Raw genomic sequence first — 15,510 nt, 5'->3', positions numbered from 1 at the left:
TAAGCCTCTGGGCTAGTCTACACTGGCAACGCTAAAACGCTGCCGTGGCAATGCTTTAACATGGTTTGTCTAGTCACAGCAGAGCGCTGGGAGAGAGCTTTCCCAGTGCTCTTAAAAAACCCATGAGAGGCGTGGCTACCAGCGCTGGTGCACTGTTTACACTGGCGCTTTACAGCGCTGAAACTTGCTGCGCTTAGGGGGGTGTTTTTTCACATGTAAAATAAACAAACATACACACATTTTTAATTGACTAAAATGTTACTAATTGTTTGTATTGCTATGCTTTTTATCTTTGGAACTAAGGAAACTAAGGGTTTTAGTAATGTTGTTCCCTAAGTTAAGGGATGGTGTTAGGATATGGGAGGAACCCTCACCTATTTTACCTCCCTCAGAAGATAGTGATTTCATGGTAGTGGGGTCTAGAAGAACCTCATACCCTCTTCTTGTTCCTTCAGAGAGATTGGTGCTTTTTCCTAGCTTTTTTCCATTGTCTCCGCCTCTACTGTTTTCCTTGCCTGCATCAGCTGCTGTTATACCATGTGACACCTCCCCTCCTGCCCCAGCAATTATAGAGTAGCAGCATTAGGTTTTTAGGGTTAAGTTGGTGCAGGGGGAACAGCTGAAGACATCTCTAGTGTGTGTCTTTACGCACTTTCTAGCTGGTTTTGTGTTTGTGCCATACACTCTCTTACTCCTTGATTGCCCTCTTCCACTGATGGGCAGTGTTCATTCAGTGCCTTAACTTATCAAGCAGCTGAGCCTGCTCTTCATCCATGGTGACCTAGCATATGATAGATGTCAAACAGCTCTTGTCCCCTGTTTACTTGTCTGTCCCCTCCCTGCTGTCATAACTGTTGATGGCAGACTTTGTACACCTCATTATGAGTAATGTAAAAGTGTTTCCCCAATACTGTGGTCCCCACTTGAGTTCTGAGAGACCATGGCTCAGTTTTTTGTTGCAATGGTATAGGAGGCTCTTTGGTTATCAGCCACAATCAGCATAAAGAAGTCCCACCTATTATTTTTTAGTTTAGAATGTTTCCCATCATCAACTGTTTAATCAAATCATATACTCTATTTTAAAAATGTGACTGTCATAACTATAAAGGGAAGGGTAACAGCTTTCCTGTGTACAGTACTATAAAATCCCTCCTGGCCAGAGACTCCAAAATCCTTTTACCTGTAAAGGGTTAAAAAGCTCAAGTAACCTGGCTGACACCTGACCCAAAGGACCAATAAGGGGACAAGATACTTTCAAATCTTGAGGGGGAGGGAGAAGGCTTTTGTTCTCTTTGTTTTGGGGGTTGTTCGCTCTTGGGACTGAGAGGGACCAGACATCAATCCAGGTTCTCCAAATCTTTCTGAACAAGTCTCTCATATTTCAAACTTGTAAGTAAACAGCCAGGCAAGGCGTGTTAGTTTACCTTTGTTTTCTCAACTTGTAAATATACCTTTTACTAGGGTGTTTACCTCTGCTGTAACTTTGAACCTAAGGCTAGAGTGGGGGTCCTCTGGGCTCTTTAAGTTTGATTACCCTGTAAAGTTATTTTCCATCCTGATTTTACAGAGATGATTTTTACCTTTTTCTTTCATTAAAAGCCTTCTTTTTAAGAACCTGATTGATTTTCCTTGTTTTTAGATCCAAGGGGGTCGGATCTTGATCCACCAGGAGTTGGTGGAAGGGAGGAGGGGGGATGGTTAATTTCTCCTTGTTTTAAGATCCAAGGGAATTGGTGAAGAGTCTCTCAAGGCTACCCAGGGAAGGGAGTTAGCCCATTGGGAGTGGTGGCAGCGGACCAGATCTAAGCTGGTAATTAAGCTTAGAAGTTTTCATGCAGGCCCCCACATCTGTACCCTAAAGTTCAGAGTGGGGAAGCAGCCTTGACAGTGACCCATGGCTCATTGACTATTATCAACATTAGAAGACTTCCATCTTGCAAAATAAATGAGATGCTTATCCCCACAGAGTGTTACCCTGCTGAAAATGTTATCTTGGTGAAGTTCTGAAATAAGACAGAATGCTTCTGTTCTCAACAAACTTGTTAGATTGAATAAATACCTCAAGCACAGTTTTGGTTTTTTAATTAATTTGACTTTGAGCAGCTAACTATTTATCCTAGTTTAACACTAGAAAACAATGCATGTAGACCGGGGCTCTAGCAGTATTTGTTCTGTCTCCACCAGCTAAGGGAAGGCCTGTTGATTTCTGAATTTGTACTCACACAGTTGTGTGAAGTACATTCTCAGTTATAAAATTACTTTCTGAAAAGATTGTTCTGAAAAGTCATTTGCATTTATAAATCTTTTTAAGAGTATCTGATACGTTTTCTTTTTTTCTTGACAGTCTGTGGTGGACGACTGGATTGAATCATATAAACAAGACAGGGATATAGCACTTCTGGATTTAATCAACTTCTTTATCCAGTGTTCAGGATGTCGAGGTACTGTGGAAAAAAGTGATTTAAAATAAATCTAAACTAAGTGACAGTCATACAATGTATATTTCAGTGTGAGTGCTTCTAAACATGCAGGAGACCTTGGGTCAACACTCCTCATGCATGGTTTAGTCCGGCAGTTGTAGTATTTTGTGTACTTCATGGAATAATTCCAGTTAAACTTTGTCGAGAGCCTTCTCTCTCTCTTTCCCCGTCTCCATTCTAAAGAGTACAAATCCTCACAGAGATTGGTATGACTCCATCAACTAGCAAAAAAGGAGACAGGAGTTATTAATCAAGGTAGGTATATATTTATATATCCCTGACTCCCCATTTCTATTACCTCCCAAATCTTTTTTTTTTTTCTTAACCAAAAGCCCTGTGTGCAGGTATACCTTAACTTTTTCCTTTTTTTCTTCCCTCTAGGAATTAAGTTTTGAAAATTGAAGAGAGAGGATTTTTTCTTAGGCTTCAACTGCCTTCACATTAACCCCAAAGACCACTCATGTGGGGATAGGGCGCCAATCCTGTCTGTCTCAAATTCCCTTTCGAGCTATCAGGGATAACGCAATTATCCTGCCCCACCCTCAGACTTTCTCCATTGATGTGGGAGTGGCAGCCCTTGTAGGATCTCACCTGCCACCCCATCTTCTTTGTGAGCATACACTAGGTCAGTGGTTCTCAACCAGAGGTCCGGGGCACCCTAGTGGGCCGCGAGCAGGTTTCAAGGGGACCACCAAGCATGGCTGGTGTAAGACTCGCTATGGCCCAGGACAGAAAGCCTAAGCCCCACCGCACGGGACTGCACACTGGGACCCCGAGCCCTACCACCTGGGGCTGAAGCCAAAGCCTGAGCAACTTAGTTTTGCAGTGCCCCCCGATGCGTGGGATCCTGGGCAATTGCCTTGCTTGCTATCCCCTAATGCCGGCCCTGGCTTTTATATGCAGAAAAACAGTGTTGTGGCACAGCTGGGCTGTGGAGTTTTTATAGCATGTTGTGGGGGCCTCAAAGTTGAGAATCCCTGTGCTAGGTGTCTTTGTTCTTTCACTTGTCCAAAATAAATAAATATAAAAAATGTCCAGCTCTATTCACCTGAAGAGACTGTATGCATTGAAATCCCCTTCCAATCCCTGTCAGTTCTTGCTCTACTTCCACAGTAGATAGCAGCAGGAGAGAGTGGGTTACCCTTTGTAGGCTCTGGAGGACTCCAAGGACTCAAGATCTCACTTTCTGCTTGTTTTGGCTGGAATGGAATAGTTAAACCAATGATACTTAGACTGAGGCTTGAGAGCCGCAAGTGGCTCTTTAATGTGTCGCTTGCGGCTCTTTGCAGCACAGAATATTAAAACACTGTGTGATTTAATTATTAACCAATCTAAGTTATTAACCAATTGTAGTTGATAAAATAATACTTGGTCAGTCATTTTGCTGTGAGAATAATATATATAAAAATAGTAAATGGAAAAATGAATTCACACCACTGTGGCTCTTTTGAGTAATGTTGATTGTTAATTTGGCTCCTGAACCACTGAGGTCTGTTTGAATGTAGTGGTACTTTTTTTCAAGCCGTTTTAGAGACAGTTTTAGGTGCAGTCCCCATGTTCTCTCAACAGTCAGAGGCATCAGGCCAACAGCATTCCCTTTTTACTCCTAAGCAGCTTGCCTCAGCAGACCTTTTGGCAGCATGGGAGAGGAAACTTCTATTACAGGCTGTACAGTGGGGTTCTCCCAGGATTTGGGGCTTTCTTTTCCATGGTTGTTAAGGTTGAGGGTTCAGAACCACTCTGTGTCAGTGGCTCTAGTACTTCTGACTGAGGAGATTGCTCAGAGTGTTTTCAAAACTTGTTGGGCAGCTTGCTTCAAAGTGGTTACATTCTGTCCGTTTGATCTCTTCCTCCCTCCCTCCCTCCCTCCCAATTTCCATTTGCTGATGTGTCCCTGAGCCAGGTGTACTGGCCGCTGCAGAAATCACAGAGGTTATGGAAAGTCACAGAATCCGTGACCTCAGTTACAAACTTGTAGCCTTAGTCGTAGATTTTTAAGGCAAGAAAGGACGGTTAAGGTTTTATTTTCTGATCTCCTATGTTCATGTGTTGGGGGCTGGACCCATACAGGAGTGCCTCCTATTGGTCAGCGGTGTCTCTGAAATCCTCTAGATCATGGTGCCCATTTTCCCAAAAGCATTTTGAAGTATACTGATGAGGTCAAGATCATTCAAGAAGTCTGGTTCTTCAGGACCGGTTTTATTAACTCAAAAGAAAATAATAATTCCTTTTACCCCTATCACGGGGACAGATTTAGTCCTTTCCCAGCCTTTCTGCCTGGGCAAGTTTGATCTCTCTTCCCTGAGGTCTTCATAAAGTCTACTTTGTTGGGCATTAAACTAACTAACACAAAGTCCAGAAATTTAATCAATTCAAAGTCCAGCTGTCTTGGCCCACCATTCGAAGTCAATTTTCATAAATCTTACCAGTCTACTCCCTTTGTCCAGCAGGAATCCAAAGATTCCCTAAACCCTCTTCAGGGTTTCTCCCCCCAGGAACCAATCTCTCACCTGTTGGGGGCCTCTCGAGCCCGTACTGGCCCCCAGGCTTGTGTGCCTCAGGGCTCAACTCTCACTGAGCTTCTAACTCTCTTTATTTCTTCTTTTAGTTCCTCCCCACACCTGGTATTAATCAGTTCAATTTATCTCCCTTGTTAGGAAGGTACTAAAATCAGATGCCCTCACTCTAGGGCCTAATTAATCAATTTAAGGGGTATGCTGAGCTGGCACAGGTGCACTGGCCCTATATTACCCTTGAGTCAGTCACCCTGTGACAACATGTGACAAAATGTTGCCCAGTGATTCTGTATCTAGCCCAGAAACTTGTGGTTGAACTGGAGTATGAACTCCCCAAGAAAACTAAGCTTCATATCCCTGTGGGGATCTAATCTGTTACTAAATATTCTCACTAGTCCTGGTTTTAAACAAAGGAAAATTTTGGATTCAGCTTTTGAATAGACCTTCTATTAGGCATCTGCTTATTCAAGAAAGTGTGTGAATTCAGAATGGTCAACCCCAGGCATTGAAAAATCATGCCAGGACCCAAAAAATTAAAAACAATAAATTTTGGATTCTTTCTTTCGTTTTGGGTTTTGAGTCATTTTCGTTCATGTGTTCAAGCTTGTTTACAAAGTTGAATGATCATATGACTCCAGGAGCTGGGAATTTAAGAAAAACACTAAGTATCACAAAACTTGTGATAAAATCATGAATTGAATTGGCAGCATTGTTTCAAGCTCTGCCAGGGGGCTTCTAGCTATAGACAAACTAAGCAGCTGCCTAAAGTGGCAGATTTCTTTTGGTCAGGTGCTCATTCCTTTTCTTTTACCTGTGGGCTTGTTAACCCTTTACAGATAAAGCAAGCAGAGAACAGACCAAGAGGGATTTTATAGCTAACTGGCTGGCTGGGTGTCCATCAAAGGGAACTACTCCTCCCCCATTCATGTATCACAGACACATTCACAGTAATGCATAAAATCACTTCCTATCACAGTTTCTCAAACAAATATCCCCACTCAATCTGTATATCTTTTTTAACTTCGCTAATGTAAGGTTGCAAGTCCACGAGCAGTATCTTAAATAAATTCTTTTATCATACTACAAATTGAGTTGGTTGATTTTTTTTGTCACAAATCAAAGCCCATTGCCTGGGTGTAATTTGTCTATCTAAATCCTTTCCACATCATTTTGGAAATTCATGTTTCTTTAAAAAAGTGGTTAACAAAGATTCATATAAATCAGGGGTCTCAAACTCAAATGACCACAAGGGCCACATGAGGACTAATACATTGGCCCGAGGGCCGCATTACTGATACCTCCCGCCCTCGGCCCCTCCCCCACTCCACCCCTTCCATGAGGCCCCACCCCTGCCCTGCCTCTTCCCACCCCTTCCCTGCCCCCATTCCAACCCCTTTCCCAAAATCCCCACCCCAACTCTGCCCCCTCCCTGTAGGAGGGGTGTGAGGTGTGGCAGGGGCTCAGGGCAGGAAGTTGGGGTGTGGGGTGCAGGAGGAGTGAGGGGTACAGCAGGGGGTCAGGGTGCAGGAGGGGTGTGGCATGGGACTCAGGACAGTGGGTTGGGGTGCAGGAGGGGTGCGGGGTGAGGCAGGGGGTTGGGGTGCATGGTGCGGCAGGGGGCTCAGGCCAGGGGGTCGGTGCAGGAGGGGTGCAGGGTGCGGCATGGGGCTCAGGGCAGGGGGTTCGGCTGTAGGAGGGATTCGGGGGGGCAGGACCTGGCCCGGCGCGTGCCAGAGGCAGGGCAGGCTGCCTGCCTGTCTGCTCTGCCGCTGGAATGTAGGGACGGGGGGGCGGAGGGACTGTGTGTTGCTTCAGGCACCGCCCCCAGCAGCTCCCATTGGCCGCGGTTCCCCATTCCCAGCCAATTGGAGCTGCTAGGGGCGATGCCTGAAGCAACACACAGCCCCTCTGTTCCACGGCTCCAGCCTCTTCCCGGAGTGGCCTGGGGGCAGGGCAGGCAGGCAGGGAGCCTGCCCAGATCCAGGTGCAAGTCCGGCCGGAGCTGCTCTAGGTGAACACTGGGGGAGGGTGGGGGGGGCTGCGAGGGGCTCGCGGGCCACAGAAAATAGCCCCGTGGGCCGCGTGTTTGAGACCCCTGATATAAATTACAGTAATAGTAGTCTGCTTGGGCTTGTAGGGCTCAGGCTGCAGGTCTAGAAATAGCAGTGTAGATGTTCCTGCTCAGGCTGGAACCTGGGCTCTGAAGCCCAGCAAAGGGGGAGCGAGGGTCTTAGAGCTAGGGCTGCAACCCAAGTGGGAATGTGTACATTGCTATTTTTAGACCCGCAGTCCAAGTCAATTGACCGAGGCTGGAACTCTGTGCTCTGGGTTTTCCTTTGCAGAATAGACATACCCGTGTTGACTAAAATTATTGCCTGTCCATAAGACCCTAGATGTACAGCCTTTTAGTTTGCCCTTTCTGAAAAGGCAGCAAAGCAGAGAGCTGGACATATAAATTAAATAGACAGTTGCCAAAAATGGCATGATGCTCAAAAGAACTGTCTCTCACACCCACTTTCCTATCCACAGGATCCTTTTATCTTATGGTAAACAATAGGAATTTCTTTCTTTTAGGAGGAAAACATAATCATGAAATCTACTTTAGGGAATGAAAACCATGAACACTCCACTCTGATTTTCAATGTGAAGTGGCCTATAAAAGGAATTCTCCAATTCTTGGAGATCTGCTCAAAGACATCTGCCATTAGGGTTCATTCTTTAGGAAGAATCTTGTTTTAATGTAGCCAGCCTGCTGTACTGTTAAGGTGATCCAAATCACCTGAATCCATGACAATAAACAGAGCCAATACTTGTTAAAATCAGTGCCAAGTGGTCATGTTTTTTGCAGCAGGTACCGAGTCCCAGCAGTGCTGGCAAGATCATATTTGATTTTCATAAGTCTCTGACTTATACATGTCTTCCTCTTCCACTTGTATGGAGGATCCTAAAGAAGACTGCTTGCCGTGAGACTCCCCTAATCCTCATGGTCCTAGACTGTACAAGGTGGGATTTTTACTTGGGTCTGCTGATGCTCTCCCAAGATATAAGAATCCATCTGCTTTAGGTCAAGTCCTCCTTCAGCAAGGCTCAGTAGTGCCTCCAAACTCAGGTGCGCCAAGTCTCTTCGCTTGGTTTGTGAGAGGAACTACTGAAGTGTGTCATGACAAAATCAGGAAAGCCAAGGCAAAGAATGTTAGAGACAACAAGAGGTTCATCAAACGTGTTAGACAAAAAAGAAAGATCAGGGATGGTGTGGGTCTGTTGCTCAATGGAGAATGTGAGCTGGTAACGGAAGATGATAGGAAGGCAGAGCTGCTCAATGGCTACTTTACTTCAGTCTTCTCACAAAAAATATGTGACAAGACGATTAGCAAAGTTACCATAGAGAATAAAGGGGAAGGGGTGTAGATCGGGATAAGTAAAGAACCCACCAGACATCTTCTGACCAATTTGAATGAATTCAAATCTACGGAGCCTGATGCTATTCACCCCAGGGTACTGAAGGAATTAGATGAAGAAATCTCAGATCCACTGGCAATAATGTTTGCCAACTCATGGATGACAGGAGAGGTCCTGGAATACTAGAGAGAGGCTAATGTAGTGCCCATCTTTAAAAAGGGGAAAAAGGAGCTGGGGAACTATAGACCAGTTGTTCTGACTTTGATACCTGAGAAATTACTAGAGCAATGTATAAAACATTATATTTGTGAATACCTGGAGGATGAAGGGGTAATTACTAGCAGTCAGCATGGATTTACTAAGAACAAATCATGCCAAACCAGCTTGATTTCCTTCTTTGACAGGATAACTGGTTTGATGGATGGGGGAATGCGGTGGACATAATATATTGGACTTCAGCTATGCTTTTGATGCAGTTCCACATGGCATTCTGATAAATAAGATGAAGCAATGTGTGCTTAGCATCACTACCATTAAGTGGATTCATAATTGATGAAACAACTGCAGACAGAGTAACTATTAATGGAATGATGTCAGATTGGATGGCGGTCTCAAGTGGGGTTCGACAGGGATCTGTTCTGGGTCCAGTGTTATTTAACAACTTTATTTATGACCTGGATGTAGGAATAGAGAGCATATTGATCAAATTTGCAAATGACACAAAGGAAGGGGGCGTTGCCAACACTTTGGAGGAGAGTACTAAAATTCAGAGGGATCTTGATAAATTGGAGGACTGGGCTATAGATAAAATGAAATTCAACAAAGAGAAATAGGTACTACACTTAGGGAAGAAAAAACATGCACAAATACAGAATGGGGGATAACTGGCTTAGCACAACCTCAACATGAGTGAGCAATGCGATGCTGTTGTGCAAACAAACAAACAAAAAAACCTACCACAACAACCCCCCTCCCCAAAAAAATAAACAATCCCACAAAAAACAACCATGCAGTTTTAGGTTGAATTAACAAAGGTATAGCATACAGATCATGGGAGGAGAAAGTATCACTCTACTCAGTGCTGTTTAGGCCAACGATTCTCAAACTTCATTGCACTGCGACCCCTTTCTAACAACAAAAATTACTACATGACCCCAAGGTGGGGAGCCAAAGCCTGAGCTTGCCTGAGCCCTAGGTAGGGCCAAAGCAGAAGCCCAAAGAATTCAGTCCCAGTCACGGGACCTGTAACTAGAGTCCCCCTGGCCAGGGCTGAAGCCAAAGCCCGAGCTCCACTGCCCAGGCCTGAAGCCCTTGAGTTTCAGCCCCAGACCCCACCAAGTCTAATGCTACCCCTGGCAACCCCATTAAAATGGAGTCACAACACACTTTGAGGTCCCGACCCACTGTTTGAGAGATGCTGGTTTAGACCTCAGCTGGAGGTACCGTGTCTAGTTTTGATCACTGCTATATAGAAAGCATGTAGAGAAACTGGAAAGGATCCAGAGACGACTGACAAAAATGATCAAAAGGATGGAATGCAAGCCATATGAGCAAAGTCTGAAGTAACTGGGTATGTTTACTTTGGAAAAGAGGAGATTAAGAGGGGATATGATAGCGTTCTTCAAATACTTGAAAGGCTTCCATAAAAGAGATGGAGAGAAGTTCTCTTGCCACAGAGGGCAGGACAACAGGTATTTCCATTTTTCCATTTGCAAACAACCATCTGGTTACATACCAATCTGTTATGGGTTAATTGGTCGGCTTGTGAAGTTTCTTTGTTGTGGAGGAAATGGGAGGACTTGGGGATATTTGTACCTACAGTAGAACCTCAGAGTTATGAACACCCTGGGAATGGAGGTTGTTCATAACTCTGAACGAAACATCATGTTTCTTTCAAAAGTTCACAACTGAACACTGGCTTAATACAGCTTTGAAACTTTGCTATGCAGAAGAAAATTGCTGCTTTTAACCATAGAATCATAGAATATCAGGGTTGGAAGGGACCTCAGGAGGTCATCTAGTCCAACCCCCTGCTCAAAGCAGGACCAATCCCCAACTAAATCATCCCAGCCAGGGCTTTGTCAAGCCTGACCGTAAAAACCTCTAAAGAAGGAGATTCCACTACCTCCCTAGGTAACCCATTCCAGTGCTTCACCACCCTCCTAGTGAAAAAGTTCTTCCTAATATCCAACCTAAACCTCCCCCACTGCAACTTGAGACCATTAATCCTTGTTCTGTCATCTGGTACCACTGAGAACAGTCTAGATCCATCCTCTTTGGAACCTCCTTTCAGGTAGTTGAAAGCGGCTATCAAATCCCTCCTCATTCTTCTCTTCTGCAGACTAAACAATTCCAGTTCCCTCAGCCTCTCCTCATAAGTCACGTCTCCAGCCCCCTAATCATTTTTGTTGCCCTCTGCTGGCCTCTTTCCAATTTTTCCACATCCTTCTTGTAGTGTGGGGCCCAAAACTGGACACAGTACTCCAGATGATGCCTCACTAATGTCGAATAGAGGGGAATGAGCACGTCCCTCGATCAGCTGGCAGTGCCACTATTTATACAGCCCAAAATGCTGTTAGCCTTCTTGGCAACAAGAGCACACTATCGACTCATATCCAGCTTCTCGTCCACTGTAACCCCTAGGTCCTTTTCTGCAGAACTGCTGCCTAGCCATTCGGTCCCTAGTCTGTAGCAGTGCATGGGATTCTTCTGTCGTAAGTGCAGGACTCTGCACTTGTCCTTGTTGAACCTCATCAGATTTCTTTTGGCCCAATCCTCTAATTTGTCTAGGTCCCTCTGTATCCTATCCCTACCCTCCAGCATATCTACCACTTCTTCCAGTTTAGTGTCATCTGCAGACTTGTGGAGAGTGCAGTCCACGCCATCCTCCAGATAATTAATGAAGATATTGAACAAAACCGGCCCCAGGACCAACCCTTGGGCACTCCGCTTGATGCCAGCTGCCAACTAGACATGGAGCCATTGATCAGTATCCATTGAGCCCGACGATCTAGCCAGCTTTCTATCCATCTTATAGTCCATTCATCCAGCCCATACTTCTTTAACTTGCTGGCAAGAATACTGTGGAAGACCATATCAAAAGCTTTGCTAATGTCAAGGAATAACACGTCCACTGCTTTCCCCCATCCACAGAGCCAGTTATCTCATCATAGAATGCAATTAGGTTAGTCAGGCATGATTTGCCCTTGGTAAATCCATGCCGACTGTTCCTGATCACTTTCCTCTCCTCTAAGTGCTTCAGGATTGATTCCTTGAGGACCTGCTCCATAATTTTTCCAAGGACTGAGGTGAGCTGACTGGCCTGTAGTTCCTCGGATCCTCCTCCTTCCCTTTTTTAAAGATGGGCACTACATTAGCCTTTTTCCAGTCATCCGGGACCAATGGCTCTGCAATCATATCTGCCAACTCATTTAGCACCCTCGGATGCAGCGCATCTGGCCCATGGGCTTGTGCTCGTCCAGCTTTTCTAAATAGTCCTGAACCACTTCTTTCTCCACGGAGGGCTGGTCACCTCCTCCCCATGCTGTGCTGCCCAGTGCAGTAGTCTTGGGAGCTGACCTTGTTCGTGAAGACAGAAGCAAAAAAATCATCTTAATTTAAATGAAATAACCACAGAAACAGTTTCCTTTTCTTGTCATATCTTTTCTTTTAAACTTCCCTTTTGTAGTTTACATTTAACACAGTACTGTACTGTATTTGCTTTTTTTTTTTTTTTTGGTCATTGCTATGCCGTCTGATTGTGTACTTCTGTTTCCAAATGAGAGGTGTGGTTGACCGGTCAGTTCGTAACCCTGAGGTGGTTCTTTGAGTGGTTGCTCATTGGCATTCCAATAGGTGTGTGCGCTCACTGCATGCATGATTGTTGGAAGGTTTTTCCCCTAGCGGTATCTGTCAATTCGACCGTGGAGCCCACTGCAGTGGCGCCTTCATGGCAGTGTAGATAAGTCCCTGCCAACCGCCGCCTGCTCAGTTCCTTCTTATCGCCAGTAATGGTCATTGGAGCACCTCAGTCCCCTGTGTTCGCAAATACCTACCTAGCGGTCCCCCTTTTCTTACTTGTGAATAGTTTCATAGAGTTGTAGTTTAGTTTCATAGTTAGTTAAGCTTACTTTGGGGGGTTCCCCCCCTAGTTTTCCCCAGACACTGGGGCATGCCTCGGTTGCAGGGGTTTAAGGCATACGAGAGGTGTGCAAAACCTATGCCCAGAGGCGATCTGTACGCTGTTTATCTTAAGAGTCTAGGAGAAGGTAATCAGACAGACAAGTGCTCAATTTGCAGGAGCTTTAGATGCAGGACAGAGAGAGCAGGATAATTGTTCAAAGCTCCTCCTAATGGAGTCGGCCCTCAGCTGGTACTGGAAATGACACCGGCATCATTGGTGTGCAGTGCTCTGGCCTTGGTGTGGGATGCCGTGGCATTGAGAGAGGATTCTTTCAAGAAGCATCGACACCGTTCCCCGGCTCTTAAAGCCAGTTCTAGCAGGTGACACTGCTCACAGTTACCGTTGCCTCATAAGAAGAAGGCAGACAGCTCATTCCGCCATCAAGAAGCTGCAAGGGGATTCCACCAGCGTGCATCCCTCATCAGGACACCCAGGACCCGGCCCCAACCGGAGGTCCATCAGGTCTGGTGCCGGTGGACTCCCTGATTTAGTAGGAATTGGGGGAAGAACTTATCTCCCCTCCATGCCGGATACCTTTGAGGCAGCGCGGGACTTTATTGCCATAGAATCATAGAATATCAGGGTTGGAAGGGACCTCAGGAGGTCATCTAGTCCAACCCCCTGCTCAAAGCAGGATCAATCCCCAGACAGATTTTTGCCCCGGTCCCTAAATGGTCCCCTCAAGGATTGAACTAACAACCCTGGGTTTAGCAGACCAATGCTCACACCACTGAGTTATCCCTCCCCCATGACGGCACATTCCTCGGCCCTGCAGACACAAACACTGGCACCGATCCAGACATTGGCTGAAGTTGCGCCACCGTCAGGGGCACCGACGACGGCACCATATGCAGCATCTGTGATGGCACAGCACATGGCACTGTCTCCAGCACTGTTGGCAGCATGGCCCCCCATTCACCCTTGGGGCGAGCCCACAATGTTACAGCACCGCTTCCTGGCACCGTTGGGCTCTGCCCCCCCATTGTCGGGCTCAGTGTACTTTTCCAAGTTGAGTCTTCTGTCTCCTGATGCAGCTGGTACTGCTTGCGGTCCCAGCGCCGCAGAGTCGTTGACTCGTTGGCACCAATGGTATCTGGCCACCCCAGTAGCAGGGCCTAGTACAATGGCCTTTTTGGATTTCTTGGGCCTATCATCAGGCTCAGGGACAGGGCTCCAGGGCCGCATTAGTGGCATCCGCACTCCTTGCTCCCCCCTCAGCTACGTCAGTGTCATGCCACACCCCCAGGGCTCTGGAGGACCCCGCACAGGACAAGGATCTGAGGCCTTCACACCCGGGCACAGCATCCAAGCCAGCATCACCAGTGGTATTGGAGCCACCTCCAGTCACGGAATGGACCGACGCACCCGACCCGGCCTCAAGGGAGCTGGAAGGTCAGGAAGACCCGGTCCCATGGGCCTCCTCCTTGTCCTTGCTGGACGAGGTAGTGGTGGGTACCACCACCACCCTCCTGGTGATGGACACCAGGGTGCACCAGGATCTTCTTAGGAGAGTGGCCGAAAACCTAAACCTCCAGGTGGAGGAAGTCACAGAGGTCTCGGATCCGATGGTGGACATTCTTGCCACAGAGGGTCCTTCTAAGGTGGCCTTGCCCCTTTTAAGAACTATCCAGAACACCACTAAGCTGCTCTGGCAGACCTCAGCCTCGATACCACCCACCGCTAACGGTGTGGAGAAGAGGTACTTTGTGCCGCAGAAGGGGTATGAACACCTATTCACCCACCCCCAACCAGGGACTCTAGTGGTTGGTGCGGCAAATCATAAGGAGTGGCAGGGGCAGCCAGGTCCCGCTCCAAAGTGACGGGACGCTAAGAAACTCAACCTTTTCATCTGGAAGGTCTACTCGACCAGGGGGCTCCAGCTTCGAGTTGCCAACTAGCAAGCGGTACTCAGCCATTATGCTTTCAATTCCTGAAGTGCATTGGCAACATTTCTGGAGTTGCTCTCGGTTGACTCACACCAGGAGTTTAATACTCTTCTAGAGGAGGGCAAGATGGTGTCAAGAACCTCCCTCCAGGCTGCGTTAGACTCGGCGGTTCGGACTGTGGCCACCACCATTACAGTGAGACATAGCGCGTGGCTGCAGGTGTTAGGTATACCACCGGAGGTCCAGAACACCACTCAAGACCTGCCCTTTGACTGTGCGGGCTTGTTTGCCGAGAATATGGACTCTCGCTTGCACAGTCTTAAGGACTAGTGGACGACCCTGAAGTCTTTGGGGATCCACATTTCTGCACCCCAGAGAGAGCCATTCAAGCCTCAGCCCCCTTCTTGCTTCTCCTCTGGGCCCCCGAGGCGGGACTTGTCCAGTAGATGGGGCAGGAATTATACGAGGCGCCCATTGCAGTTCTCCTCAGGCCAAGGCCAGGGTTCTTCCAAACAGCCCCCTGGCCCGAAGCCTAACTTTTGAAGGTGCGCCCAAGGACGGAGCATCAGTTCCGAGCTCGGATCCTCACCCCGCCACCCCCCCTTGTGAATCGACTGTCCCACTTTTACCGTGCTTGGTCCCAGATTATGTCAGATTACTGGGCATGGTGGAGGTGAGATAGTCTATCCAATTCTGTGCCCTCCCATCCACTTTCCCCGTCCTTCTTCAGGGACCCTTCTCACGAGCAACTCCTCCTACAGGAGGTGCAATCACTCCTCGCTGTAGGGGCAATAGAGGAGGTTCCTCAGGAGTTCAGGGGCAAAGGGTTCTACTACCGGTATTTCCTCATCCTAAAGGCCAAGAGTGGGCTTTGGCCTATCCTGGATGTGCGAGACCTCAACACATTCATAAAGAAAGTGAAGTTTTGTATGGTCTCCCTGGCCTCCATCATTCCTTCCCTGGATCCAGGGGACTGATACGCCGCCCTTGACTTGAAAGATGCATACTTCATATCTCCATTATCCCGGCTCACAGATGGTTTCTTC

At 47.0% G+C, this 15,510-nt stretch overlaps 1 protein-coding gene across 4 annotated transcripts in view; it reads left to right on the top strand.

Annotated features, from left to right (window-relative positions):
- The window catches only part of STAG1 (stromal antigen 1), a 384,051-nt gene that overhangs the window by 102,730 nt on the left and 265,811 nt on the right, over positions 1-15,510 (top strand). For all 4 annotated transcript variants that reach the window (XM_034781835.1, XM_034781837.1, XM_034781839.1 and 1 more), the window contains one exon: positions 2,345-2,441. In XM_034781835.1, coding sequence (XP_034637726.1) covers positions 2,345-2,441 — 97 coding nt within the window. The remainder of the gene's footprint in view (positions 1-2,344; positions 2,442-15,510) is intronic.

This window comes from Trachemys scripta, chromosome 9, assembly GCF_013100865.1.
Source record: "Trachemys scripta elegans isolate TJP31775 chromosome 9, CAS_Tse_1.0, whole genome shotgun sequence".
Taxonomy (NCBI): Eukaryota; Metazoa; Chordata; order Testudines; family Emydidae; genus Trachemys; species Trachemys scripta.
Note: the sequence above shows the minus strand (reverse complement) of the source record. Positions and strands in the feature narration are given on the sequence as shown.